Source organism: Corvus brachyrhynchos, unplaced genomic scaffold (genome assembly GCF_000691975.1).
Source record: "Corvus brachyrhynchos isolate BGI_N302 unplaced genomic scaffold, ASM69197v1 scaffold136, whole genome shotgun sequence".
In the NCBI taxonomy this organism is placed as follows: domain Eukaryota; kingdom Metazoa; phylum Chordata; class Aves; order Passeriformes; family Corvidae; genus Corvus; species Corvus brachyrhynchos.
The window spans coordinates 10033440-10047267 of NW_008239080.1; the positions used below are offsets into that span (position 1 = coordinate 10033440).

Below are 13828 nucleotides of genomic sequence, written 5' to 3' on the forward strand. Positions count from 1 at the left end.
CCTGCCTGTTTTCATAGTAAGGTAATACCAGCAAGTTGCATGTCAGAAAGAAACATCACACCTTGTGCTTAGTTACTAAAATCTAGTTCATGACAATATGTATCTTTAAAGTCAGACATACAGCTTCTCTTTTGCTTTACAGCTTAGTAAGATAAAGATAGTTATTTTCAAAATAGAAGAATTTAATGAGGAACCCATTCTGTTCTTACGGAAATCACTGGAAAAAGGCCAATGTACTTTCAGAAGAGCAGACTTGTACTTTGTTTCTACTGTTTTATTGACAGAACTGAAGAAAATCACATTTCAGCTGAAAGACAGGATAAATGTTGTTGGGGTCCCTCCCCTGCCGTGTAGCCCTGGGAGAGGGGCCCTGAGGGGACAGACACGGGGTTTCCCTGCCCCTGCTCAGCCTCGTTCCCATTGGTTGGTTTGTGTTCCCTGCGCGGGCAGAAGGACCCTTGGTCCCGTGACTGAGGGAGTTCCTGATGTATCTTTAAAGTCAGACATACAGCTTCTCTTTTGCTTTACAGCTTAGTAAGATAAAGATAGTTATTTTCAAAATAGAAGAATTTAATGAGGAACCCATTCTGTTCTTACGGAAATCACTGGAAAAAGGCCAATGTACTTTCAGAAGAGCAGACTTGTACTTTGTTTCTACTGTTTTATTGACAGAACTGAAGAAAATCACATTTCAGCTGAAAGACAGGATAAATGTCTCTTTACAACTCTCATGAATTACTGCTAGTGGATCCTGTAATAACACCATGCATGGATTTCCAGTTGAGTGTGTGGTAGACTCTGCTTTCTGCTCCTAGTGATCAGGATCCATGAGGGAGTAGATGCCATTCTCCAGACCTGAAGGCAGGGATGTGGAATACCATGCCCAAGGAGCATGCAAAATAAAACCTGTGGTCTTTTTGCTGCAGTGTAGCAAAGGGATACTAGATTATATATGCTTTATACACAGAAGAATCTTTCAACTTGTTTTTCAATATACATACATTAAACTGTACAATGTAGTACTTCCACACAGTGGGCAAAGAGCAGCTCCCAGGGCCATAGCTATGGAAGAGTATAGAAAATGAAACCGGCCTTGATCTCTCAAGCCAGGGGAGCCTAGGCAGTAGGTCAGGGAGAAGAAAAAAAGTTCGGGAAAATGTTGCCAGCTGCCTGGCTTAGAGGCACTCTGCTTTTTCTTGTTTTTTTTTTCCTACCAGGACTCAAGCCAACACTAAGCCTATGCCAACACTGACAATACCCAATTGAAGTTGCAAGACACACAGCAAAAGACATGGAATAAAAGCAAAAAACAGTAATGAAGATCCTAAGCCTACAATCCCATCTATAACAAGTATCCTTTGTGATTCATTGAAATCCATGCTATTATGGCTCAAGTATCTTGTTCTAATCAGGAATGTAGGATGTGGACAAAGCCTCTGGAATCAGGATGCATACCTGATTTTGAAATGCCTATTTTGGTGCCACTTAGCAGGCAAAGACTGCCTTCACCAGCATTCCCTCTGTCCCACTCACTTGGTGTCAGGCATCAGGGACTTTAGTCCAGTGCTCTGTCAAACTTGCTCAGTCAGCCTACACACTGATTTTGGGGCCACCTTGATAGAGGTCTGCTTTTTAAAGCAGACAAGACTGTAAATTTAAGACACACACAAATCTGCTGCAAAATTAAGAAAATAAATTTCAGCAACATTTTAAAAACCCCAACCCTACTGCTATATCCAACAAAATACCTCAGTCTCTAGCACTGTTTGCCTTGAAATGGCACATGCTGGGAAACACTGCCATTATGGTTGATAGTGATTTAAACCAGGCAGATTGAAACAAAACATGGTGGAATCAAGGCTTTGAATTAGAAGTAGCAGAAACAATTTCAGAGCAAATCACCCTTTTACTGGGATAATAATGGTACCAAAGTAGCCAGAAGTTTTATTTGATTCTAGTCAATGCATACATCTGACAAACATTCTATCTACTTCAGATATACTTAACTGGCATTTTACTGAACTAACGGACAGTATTAGTTACTGAAACTTAATTATACTAATTTCTCTGTATTTCAGTCTACTGACAAGGGAAAATAATTTTCCCAGCGACTCAATTCAAGTTACCTGTAGTAAACAGATTTTGACTGAAGGATGTGTCTCATCACCATTTCTGGCAATGTCTTTATGAGCTGAAGCTTTTGTCTTATATTTCACATGTGCAGAGATTAGTGCAGCAGGCAATTTCAGTAGGAATCCCAAATTCAAAGTTTCCTTTGGAAATACATCAATTCATGAATAAAACATTTATTAGGTCCCTACTTAGAATTCATCCCTCTAACAGTACTAAAGTGACAACTTGCCCATCTGAGGGACTGAAGCTCTGCACCCCACTTTCCCAACACCCATTTACAGACTGTGCTTTGCTGAAACGGGGTGAAAAGAGGTGCCCGCCATATCTCTGATGTTGCACTGTGACATTATTTGATAGATGCTTGTCTGGGGACACAGCACAACTCAGCTGACCTCTAGTGATTACCTGCACTTTCTATAGATATTCCTATATTAGTATATATCTTCCCAATTAATGACTTAATTAATAAATTCATTATTAATTTACTGCATGTGCATGCCTCCTTAAAAATGTTACAGTCCATGTTTAGCTTTGATATTGATTTGCAGAGGGAGGATGTGTTAGCAGCACTGTAATACACAGCTGTCCTGTATCTGTATTTTCTATTTGCCTGAAGCCATCACATCCTTGCAACTTTCTCTGTAACAAAAACAAGTCGCAGACACATTGTACCTACCAAGAAAATTTGTACTTTTGTACTGCTTTTTGTACTGCAACATTTCTAATAACACTGAGCATTAGAAACTAGTAGTTAAAAAAAATCTATGTTCTATGTTGAAATAAACAAATACTGATTAATTAATATAGCCAGTTTTCTTCTAGTCCAACTCTGGTTTGTGGAACGAAGCTTTAAACTATTATAGTTCTTGCCAAATTAATATTAGCTCACATTAGCTACTTATTATTTATTATTTAAAAATATTTCCTAATTTGTTAAAACCTACTGTTCCATGCAATATGTCACTTTGGAAAAAGTAGGAACAACTGATTTAAGTAAACAGAAACCAGCATGAGACATGGAATGTCTTCCCTGCCTTCCCTAAGTGCTATAGAACATAATTATGATATTTATAAATGTGAGTATAAATAAGGTAAGAGATTCTAAAACCATTTAAAAGTCCCTAGCAGTTCCTTTATTTCTAAATATCAGAGACAGCACCAATAGCTAAACATTTTCCAATACTCCAACACTGCAGAATGTTCTAAGTATGTGAAGACTTGCACCCTTAATCCTGTGATCCAAGCCTACTGAAATAGCTCCCAGGTGTGTAACGTCTATCCGCTTGGGTCCTAAGCTGGTATTAGCCACAAAAGGATATCACACTTTTTTAATAGCAAAAACAATCTTAGATTTAGTTCAGTTAGATATTTAATAGTGGGATTTGCCAGACCATTACTGAAGACACTAGTTCATCTTGTCGCTGCTGCTTGGTCTTCTTGTTTACTCTTCTGTGTCCTTGGCCACCAGAAATTACTAATACTGAACTTGCTTTCGTTTTCTTAGATTTCTGTCTTTTACTTTTAAATGAGATATTTTGATCCTTCAAAAGCTCATAAATGTTACTGTCCTCTGGTCTGTGTTCTAGGGAACTTGATCCATGAGACAAAGTAAGGGATCCAGAAGATGATGACAAGTCACTTCTTTGTGCAATGGACCCTACTGAATCCCCCAGCCAAACTGCAGTGTCCTGGGTGTTACTAAGGGAAGAGCCTGGTCTTTCACTGTGCAGAATGTTCTTTTGGTCATCGTCCTTAGGTTCTGAGCCAGGAGGGAGGCTGTTCCTCAATTTGTTTCTGTTCTTCTTGTTTATAGATGTAGCTGTTACAAGAAACTTGACTGGGCTATTGTGTGCATGGTATGACACCATTCCTCTTCCTGGAGCCAAAAGAAAAGACACAATTAAAGAACATTATTTCTCAGACCACAGTGTTCTACCATAATTAGTTCATGAAATTTGCTCAGAATAGCGTAACTCTTAAAGCCCTATTACATGCATCCAGTCTTTCGCTTTGTGTGTACACTGTTTACAGAAAAAAAATGAGTACAAAAATAATGTTCTACCACAAGTGTTTTAGGACTGTACTAATAAATCGGCTGAAACATGGCATAGGAATTTTAGTTGATGTACTTTTGTGTTCTGTTCTCACTACAGCATGAGCACAGAAATACTGCTGGCTTTTTAGCTGGCATTGACACAAACATAACACTGAGTTTTCTCCAGTAATCCCCACATATTTTGTGAACCCCAGACCAATCCTGTTCTACTTCTGTACCTTTCCAGAGTAGCATAAGAACATTTTTTTCATTGCAACAGACCCATACACACTATACAATAGGAACTAAAACTCATCCTTCTGGTTGTCTAGTTACTGTGACAGATTCATAAGGAATTGACAGAACAATCATTTTTCTTTTTTTTTTTTTTTTAAGTATTTAACTAGTGGTATATTGGTGGTACAAGGAAGATTTACACTGTGCAAATCATCAGAATGTATGAAAAACAAATTGCCCATGGCCAAATTGAGAAGCTGTAACAGTATCAGTAGATTTGCCCTTTACAAGCAAAAATAAGAAAGAAAAAAATATTGAATTCTATAAAGTAAGCTACAATATGAAAAAGAGCTAGGCTAGCAAGGGGAAAAGCCCAGAAACCTTATAAATCCATCCCTAACTCCCTAATGCATTCCACATTATAAGAAAACACATTTTGCTTTTACAGATAGTACAATCATATAAAGATGAATTATCACTATTTGAAACATAATGGGGAAAAGCCACAGTTTTTGAGTTCAAAATACAGTTATCAAAGACTATTAAAACAGATCTCTAAATGTAATGTTGCTAGATCTGTGAAATCTGACAAATCTTGATCCCAGATAAATGCAAGAATATATGACATAAACCACAATAATAAAAACAGAAAATGGAAGAGAGATTTTTTGATTCTGCAACTATGTGTATTCTTGTATTGCATTTATTTTCACCTAAGATAGGTTCCAGATTTTTACAAAGCATTTATCCTGTGTCATACCAGATTATTGCTGCATATTTTGCTGAACACAGAGGATTTCATTTTCATTTTGCAAAGTTATATAACCTTTTTTCCCCCCTGGAGGAAGCTGCAAACAGCTTGCCTCATAAACTCTGCCAGCTTCCCTCTGCAACACAGAAGCTTGAGCAGAATTCTGAATCCAAAACATTGGGGGAAAGTCCCTATTAAACACACTTTTAAAACCTTGCTTCTGCTAGTAGTTTAAACATTTGTGAAGTGATACAGCAGCATTCGTGTGTTCATATTTCAAACGGGGTAATATGAAAGTAACTCAATAAATACATCTCTCCAGAATGCAAACACCTTGATCACTGTTCAAAAAATTGAATATATACTCTCATATATTCTAAGTCTCCAGTTTGGGGGAAAAGGGAACAAAACCAGTTTATTCAATAACCAGTTAGACAGCATGCTAGTTTTCAGTATCTGTGTCTCTAATACATCTATTTTCCCCAAATCTAGAAAGAAGACTGCATTCTCTTCTCATGCCCATATATTTGGCTGTACTCCAACAGGATTAATGTCTATCTCTTAAAGAAAAATAGTTGTCCCCTTTCAAACAACTGAGACAAAACTAGACAAGTATCTGGATAATACTGTAAAGCTTGGAAAGAACAACAAGTATAATTTCATCACACAGCTCTAGCTTTTATCTAAGCAATACATATATAATTTGGCAGGTTCACTTAAGTTACTGGCAGAAGAGAACTGACATCTTCAGTACTCGATCCATTTGAGAAATTTCACTCACCAGTTACTTTGGGAATCCCCTGCAAGCGTGGCACCGGTAACGCTACTATTATGCCCAGGTTTGTTCCAACCAGCAATAAACCATGGCACACCAGGAGGCTGGTCACAGAGACACGCTGCTGCCCTGTGGAGTTCAACAGGTGCTCTGTTACTGTTGAGTGATGACCTTTGCCTACATCAAAGGAACTTCAGGCAAACACAATCAGCTGTACCATCTCAATTCAGCAAAGGCAAATATTTTCCTGGATTATGGTATTACATTTTACATACATGGCAATTCAAATACTATTGAACTTCTGAAACATTCTGCCCTAAATCTCTAAACCACAGCATCTAAAGGTAGACACAGACTGTCTCTGCAAACATGCTTTTAAGAACACGCTATGTTTGTATGCTCCCAACAATAAAACCGAAAGGCATTTCACTTCACAATACTCAGTTACACACTATAGTCAAGACTCAAGCCTGTTCAGGATTACTTTTTTCTCCAAGTTTTTAATCTGTGAAACTCTATCAGAAGTGCTGTGTCCACTTTGTGTGTTTGGGTCCCCGCATACAAGAATGGCATTGGCATATTGGAAGAAGTCCAGTGGAAAGCAACCAAGATGATCAGGAGACTGGAAACATTACAGGAAATGCTGTCTGCACCTACCTGATGGAAGGATGCACAGAATACAGTCAGACTCTATGGAATACATGTGCACAGCAATATGGTAAGCCACAACAAATCAAATTTAGAGCATGTGAAAATTGTATTCTACGTAGGGAAAAGCTGCTTCACCATAAAGGTGGTCAAAAACTGCAATGGGTTGCTCAGAGAGGTTGTGGAATCTCCATCCTATGCAAAAATAGTAAAAATTTGGCTGGACAAGACTTTCAACAAGGTCTAATCAGGCCTTCTTCACAAAGGTTGAACAAGACAGCCCCCAGAGTAACTTCTAATCAAAATTACTCTGTGATTCTATGATTTTCTACAACATTGTTTGCAGGATTGATATTTTTCTAATGAAAACAAAGTCATTTTTACTTGCAATGCTTACTAAAACTATGTTTGATTCAGTTTAGATGGATTTTCAAAATGGCCTTGACAAGTTTCAGGAACGGAAACTATGGTCTGCACAAACTTTTTCCCAAGTTTATGGCGAGGAGCATTTAAACTCTGCTCGAAGCTCTAAGAGTTTCAGGTTCAAAACATACACATTCTTGGATTTATTATTAACTCTACATGTAAGAGAGTGGTCATTCCATCTTCATCATAGCTCTCAAGTTGTGAATCACTTCATCAGTAGGTTGAGAATTTGGATTCCACATTTGATTTAACTTGGGTGAACCCTCATAGTCTACACTTTGGAGTAGGGTCTTAATTATGGTATTTCACAAAGGAATGCATTTTCTGTCTTGTCCCTTGAAGCTGAGATAATTTACATCCAAGAATATATGAATTACAGACTCACTGGGAAAGCAGGGAAGGAGCAGCTTGACTGTAGCCCAAAGCACTTGACTGGAAAACAGGAAGCAGACCACAGTCCAAGTCTTTCCTCACAGAACTTTATAAAACCAAAATATTAACCCAGCAATAGTGTGTTTTAAGAAGCCCATATAGGGTCAGATCTGAAATCCAGGTGCTGTCTACCTAAAAGCACATCCTAAAACACCCTAAAGGCAAAATGATCAGATGATCCTTGGCAGGTGTAACAAGGACAAGTAAGTTTAAAAGGCTACATCTACCCGTGCAGACCTTTAGAGACTCCTCAGTTGATTTCCATGAACTATAGGTGTTTATGCTGGTAGGATGCATCATCCCTTCTAAGCTAAATAAGCAAGGATGCTCTATGTTGTACACAAATTACAAATCCTTTGAAGTGTGGTGTTTCCCTTTTTGATGGGTTTTTTGTTTAGTTGGGTTTTGGTCTTAGGGTTTTTTGGTTTTGTTTTGGCTTTCTTGAGATATTAATGGGATTAATTTAGTTTCCAAAACAAAGCACACAAAAGCACTCCTTCAGCACAAAAGTTTTAACAGTAATGTCCAAATACCTCTGTATTCTGGAGTTTTCAAAAATCAGTATTTGAATTCTGTGATTTAGAACTCAGGCTTACTCAAGTTATATATGACATGTGAGTCTTCTCCTACCACCTGTGCCACAGCAAGTGCAAGCTAATTACAGGTTAGCTTAACTTAGAGCTTGTTTTACAAACTACACAAATACTTGAGTACAATTTTTTAACTTTTAACAATTATCAAAGTTTCCAAGTACACAGCTGCCTCTCAACCCCCTGCAGAAGCAAGATGCTCCCATTTTTAAACAACTGCTCTTTAATGCTTTTTAAAGCATTTAAAAGATAACATTATATTCATGATTTCATACTTCAAACCTGAAGCAACTTTTAGACAGGAATTTTTACCTGGGGAAACTGGCAAATATGCATTACTGTTTCCACAGGCAAAACCACCAAATTATCAGCCAGCAACTTGGAATCTTAAACACTGAGCACAGCCTAAAGCATGAAACAGCTATAGCAAGGTCAAAACAGAAATTGCTTGCAGTGAAACCTTGGAAAAGCAGGAAACATCTCCATCTGAGAAGACACTTTGAAATAATGTGAAACAATTAAAATATATATAGATAGATAGATTTTAAAAAATTACTATTTTAACATATTAATTTATCTGCTAGCCAAGGTTTGAAATCACACTTATCTTTGTTATTTTCTGAATTTTTGTTTTGATTTATTTCAAATTCAGAGAAAAATAGTCAATCCAGTTCTCCAGAAGGTATTTTGCAGTAAACAGAGAAATTAACAAGTTAAAAAGGGAAAATGATAAACATATATGCCAAAACCAATAAAATACTCATCTTTAAATAACAACTTTTAGATCACACTGTCCCATTGAAGAAAAAACTGTTAAAACCTGTAAAATAATCTGACCAAGATCTTGACTTTACAAGAACTGAAGCCAATATTTAAGCTTATATATGGACAAATGGTTTTACTGTGTATGGTCTGCTCTGCATTCACCCTTCTCAGGTCTCCATTACAACCACCACCAGAGCTGGATAAATCCTTATAGATCTGAATTCAACCCCAAACAGGTGCAAGGACATTACTGCATATCCTCTAACATGGCCATGCTGCTCTTACAATGTAAAAAACCAGCCCACAGTACAGATCTGCTGGGCTGACCTAACATTTTCTCATCTTTTTTATCATTTCCCAGCAGTAGGATCATAAAGCAACTGCACTTCATGGTCTGGCACCTGGAGGGGTGGGAAAAAAGCAAGCTGGAAAGCCTCATAGCAGAGTTTGTTTTCCGTAGAGAGGAAATGATACTTTTTTTTTCTTTGTTTTTGTCATCTGTTTCCAGGAAACACACATGCCATTAGAGGATATATGGATATAAACAGAATATAGCAACTTAAGCAGAAATCATCTCCCTGTTCAAAAGGTAACCTGTCATCACCTATATAAGCATGAAGTATCAAGGTCACAGTAATCATAGTAACTTCTTTAAAAGGGCAAATTCTTTTAGAGCTGAGAGAAAAAACATGTTTAAGGATGTTCTTTAATATAATACTGTGACTATGAAAAAACAAATGGTCTGTTCATGTACAGTATGATATTTTTTGGTGTGAGATGTGATAAAGGCTGGTGAAAAACTGCCTTTGTTGAACCTTCAACTACAGATCACAAATATTCAAGCATAAACTTGCTCTACAAATGAAGTATGTTGCACTAGTGAAATGTGTGTATTTGTCTTCAAATGTTAATAGATTTCTCTGCTGCTCAGTATGCCCTCTGTTAAGATAACAGAGCTGTGCTTGGGCTCCTTAAAAGCAATCCAGCCGTACTGTGAATCCACAGTGAACTAGACAGAGAAATAAATAGCTAGCTGGACCTATAACAATAATGATGTTCTTCCTCTCAACCATTCTCTTCCTTTCTCACATGGCATTTGGTCTTTCGTTACAGAACACAATCTTGTTATACATTATTAAGAAATATTTCTGATGATATATGAAATAAAGGTAGTATAGACCAGTCTAGACTAAATGCCTATCCCACAGTCACCTCTGTGACCCTGGTTTAATTTCCAGTCCTGCATTCCTAAACACAAACTTTCCGTAACTCCAGAAAGCGAGAGCCCTCCCAGCTCCAACACTCATTAGTGGACTGCCACAGATTTAAAGTTACCTCCAGCAGATAAAAGAATCTGCCAGACACAGTCTGCTTTTTTGTGTTACTAAACTTCACCAAATCGTAAGGACAATCGCCTTCTGTGCCATTTCACTCCCCTGTGATTCTGTCCTGCCCACTGTGCTGCAGGGCTGTCTTCTCCAAAGCACAGGAGACACATCCTTTACAAGATAGAGAGCAGTGATATTTAAAACCATCTTCTCCCAAGGACAGAATTGGGGAAATTTAATGCTATGAGAACTCATTATTAAGGTTAGGAGACCCTCCTACTCCACTTAGTTACTATAGCTATCTTTTAAGTACAGTACTGTAACTCACAGTAACCATTCCTGACAGTGACAGTAAGTTTTTCTTTTACTTGTACTGTATAACTACAAAAAAAATTCATTACCTTAAAGAAGCAACGTTCCTCTTATTTACATTACTTTAACTAAAGACAGAGATGACATCTCTAGTTAGCCTATCAGGTCAGTATTACATAATGTTACTACTGAAATCCTGGGAAAAGAAGTCCAGCTTCTTCAAAGTTATACAGAGATCTTGCCTTTTTAATCTCTCTTCTTAAGACTCTTAGCAGTATTTTTACACCAATTTCTTCTCTCATTTCAATACCACTTGAATTTTTTATTTATGTGTTATTTTTACATATTAAGGAACTTCTGTTGAATTTCAGAAAACTAACAGAGCTTTTCCCTTTAAAACTAAATGTCATAAAAATCTCCCAAGAAAGCAAATACATATATTGTAAATACACAGCAATTTCACTGTGTTGTAATTCAGTTTCACTTTGTTGGTTTTTTATCCTTTATTATCTCAGTATATACTATACAGAACTTGATTTATTCTTTATCTCCTTTCAGTTCCAAAACTGCTGCTTTTGTTCTTACTGCTGCTTTATTATGTAAACCTCCTACTACTCTTTTAGCTTTTGTTGTTGCAGCATTTTTGAGATCATATAAACAGGCCTGAGAGCTGCTGCTAAATAATTGAAATTCATTTCATTTTTAGAAAGGAGTCTCCCTTTGAACATTTGCTGTAATAATGTCCTACTCCCGAAATAAACTTCCATTTCCATTCACTGGTGTGCTTTCTGTGAAGACATTGAGAAAAAAAAAAAAAACCAAAAAGGAACTAAAATGGGTAAGGATGACACCAAGGAGCTATAATTAGCTAGAACTCTTTTACAAAAATAATGGTATGGTATGTTAGATCAGCAGTTTTATTGCCATGGCAATGAACACAAAGCTAAATTCTGAAGATTTTTATATGCAGAAAATATGTAAAAGGGAGGTCCTACTTCCCTTTTTCCCCCCTGCTATGAACAGCAGAACATACTAAAAGTTAATCTTTTTACAGTTGATCTTGACTTCTTTGCATAATTGTGATGAATTCAATCAAATAATCTATTTAAGGGCAGGTGATTTGCTGCTGTTCAGTGCTGGAGCTACAGTCAAACCCCACAAGTAAAAAACACCCGGTCTAGCACATGACAGACACAATTTATAATAGAGTTTCATTGCAAATGTCTAGAACATGACAAACAGACACAATTTATAATAGAGTTTCATTGCAAAGCTAATGTCATCCAAAAGAAAACATGGTAAGAAGACAGAGACTGAAGAAGTGAAACATTTTTGATGTAAGATTTATATCTAATTCCTGTGAGAATATAATATAAATATAATCTCTGTGTGGGAAGAACTGGCTTCTGCTAGATAAACTAAGCAATAAAGCTGGCATACACATTGCCCATAAAAACTGCAGAAGCTTGGTCTATTGCAGTCTACAGATAGGGAGAGACAGAAGGAATGGTTGTCCACTCATGGATATCTCATGCTCAGCCATGCCAGTACCACTTTTCTCCTCTCTCCTCCCAGCACTGCCACAGCTCCCACCTGATGTGCTTGCTGATGCTGAGGTCCTTGTCACTCACTCGCTAAACTGATACAAGCCATTGCAACTGCCTGTGGAACAGCTTCTGTCTTAGAACACGTTAAGAGCTGTAAAACTTTCTCCTAACAACCACGTTTCATTTAAGACTAACCATTTAATTCAAAAAATTAGAGCTCCAATCAGCAAAACACTGAACACACTTTGAAACGGCAGCATGTGAGTGGTTCAGCTGAGTTCCCTGGGTCTCCTGATGAAATTAAGCAAGTGGTTTTTTGGTCCCGATCTTAGGCAAAATAATTCCATCATGCACATGATTCTAAGGTTCCAGAAGCAAATGCCAATCTCTGTAAACTAAACACATTTTCATGACAGATTACATTGTCCAACTGTTTCACAGTCACACAAAAAATATGACCAAACAGAAGAATCCACCTGCTTATCTATCGAATTATATTGATAATCTCTAAGGAGAAGAGCTGTTACTCAACCAGCTCACTACACACATTGTTTGCCTGGGCAGGAGACGAACTATGACTTACTAAAGCAAATAGCCAGGAGACATCAGACCCAAAGTCTGAGATGAACCTTCTGATTCTGGCCTAATCTACAGCACTGGAGAACAAGAGTTATAAAACAAAAATGTTACCATAGGATGCAATTCAGCTACCTGGCAACATATTGTGAACAGGTGTGGCAATGTTAACATCCTGGAGGTGTTTCAGTGTCTCCGTGTGGAAGAGTCGAAGAGTAGATCCAGATGTGAAGGCAATCCAGACTCCCACTCCAGCCACAGCCATGTGAGAGATTACCATCCCTTCCTCTTGATGGGCTTCAAAATGGTTCTGCAAGAAAAACAAGGGCTCTACAGGGAGATGCAAGTCAAGGATATCACTCAACCTTTCTTACCAGCTTTTCAGTGTAGGCAGTGTATCTTCATCCTCTTTGACAAGGACAAAACTTTCTCTGCTTCGCTCAGGATATGTTCTGATAGCTGCATATGATGTGTTAATTTCCCAGGGACTTTTTCTGGAAATATATCATCATTAGTATGGAAGGATTCTCAGTTCTTGAGCCAAAGTTCCACCTAATGACAGAGTAACTCAGATTTTCTGTTTTTTAAAAATATTGCATGATAGAGGCTGGAAAGCTCACAACAACTCAGACTTAAAAGGATTTTGTATTTCCTTATTGATGCTCCTTTGGGAAAACTACCACAGCTGTACTTTTATCTACAGCAGAACTTCTCTTTCAACAATAAAAAACACTTTTCTTTTGTTCTGCCATGGGGTGTTTTCATAACAAGAATAACAGACTGCAATAAAAAGTCATATTTAGAAAGTAGAGTGTTTAAGAATATAAATACACAATTATTTGCTCAGTTACACACATAACAATGTGAGCCTTAATACTGTGGCTTGGTTTTTGATGCTTCTGAATTTCACAAGTATTAGCTGTTTTATTTTCCTGCCTTTCAAAGAATCGATGCTTCTCATTATAAGCCTCTTTCTATATGTAAGTAACACAACACTTTGAAGATAGACCTTTTTCCTTCATCTCATGCCTTCACAGTTACAACCCGGCTCCAGGAAGGCAGAAACCTCTCTACATGTCTCTATTAACATGTGAGATAAAGCTGTAGTAAAGTTCCTTAATCATTAACAAGAAAGAGGGATTTTTTTTTTCCCCTAGTTTTCTCTTGTAAGAGGACTGTCTCTGAAATTGAACACTGCCTTTTATTGTTGTGCCAGTCTGCTAAACATAAAACTCACTTAGCTAAATAAATGACAAACTGTTCCTTGGATAAA

At 37.4% G+C, this 13828-nt stretch overlaps 1 protein-coding gene across 4 annotated transcripts in view; it reads right to left on the reverse strand.

The window, feature by feature from the left end:
- Window positions 1-647: 647 nt before the first annotated feature.
- The window catches only part of ARHGEF10 (Rho guanine nucleotide exchange factor 10), a 102537-nt gene continuing 89356 nt past the window's right edge, over window positions 648-13828 (reverse strand). For all 4 annotated transcript variants that reach the window (XM_017739250.1, XM_017739249.1, XM_008637678.2 and 1 more), the window contains 3 exons: window positions 12691-12865; window positions 5938-6060; window positions 648-4009 (listed from right to left, as the gene is read on the reverse strand). In XM_017739250.1, coding sequence (XP_017594739.1) covers window positions 3495-4009; window positions 5938-6060; window positions 12691-12865 — 813 coding nt within the window. In that variant the 3' untranslated portion in view covers window positions 648-3494. The remainder of the gene's footprint in view (window positions 4010-5937; window positions 6061-12690; window positions 12866-13828) is intronic.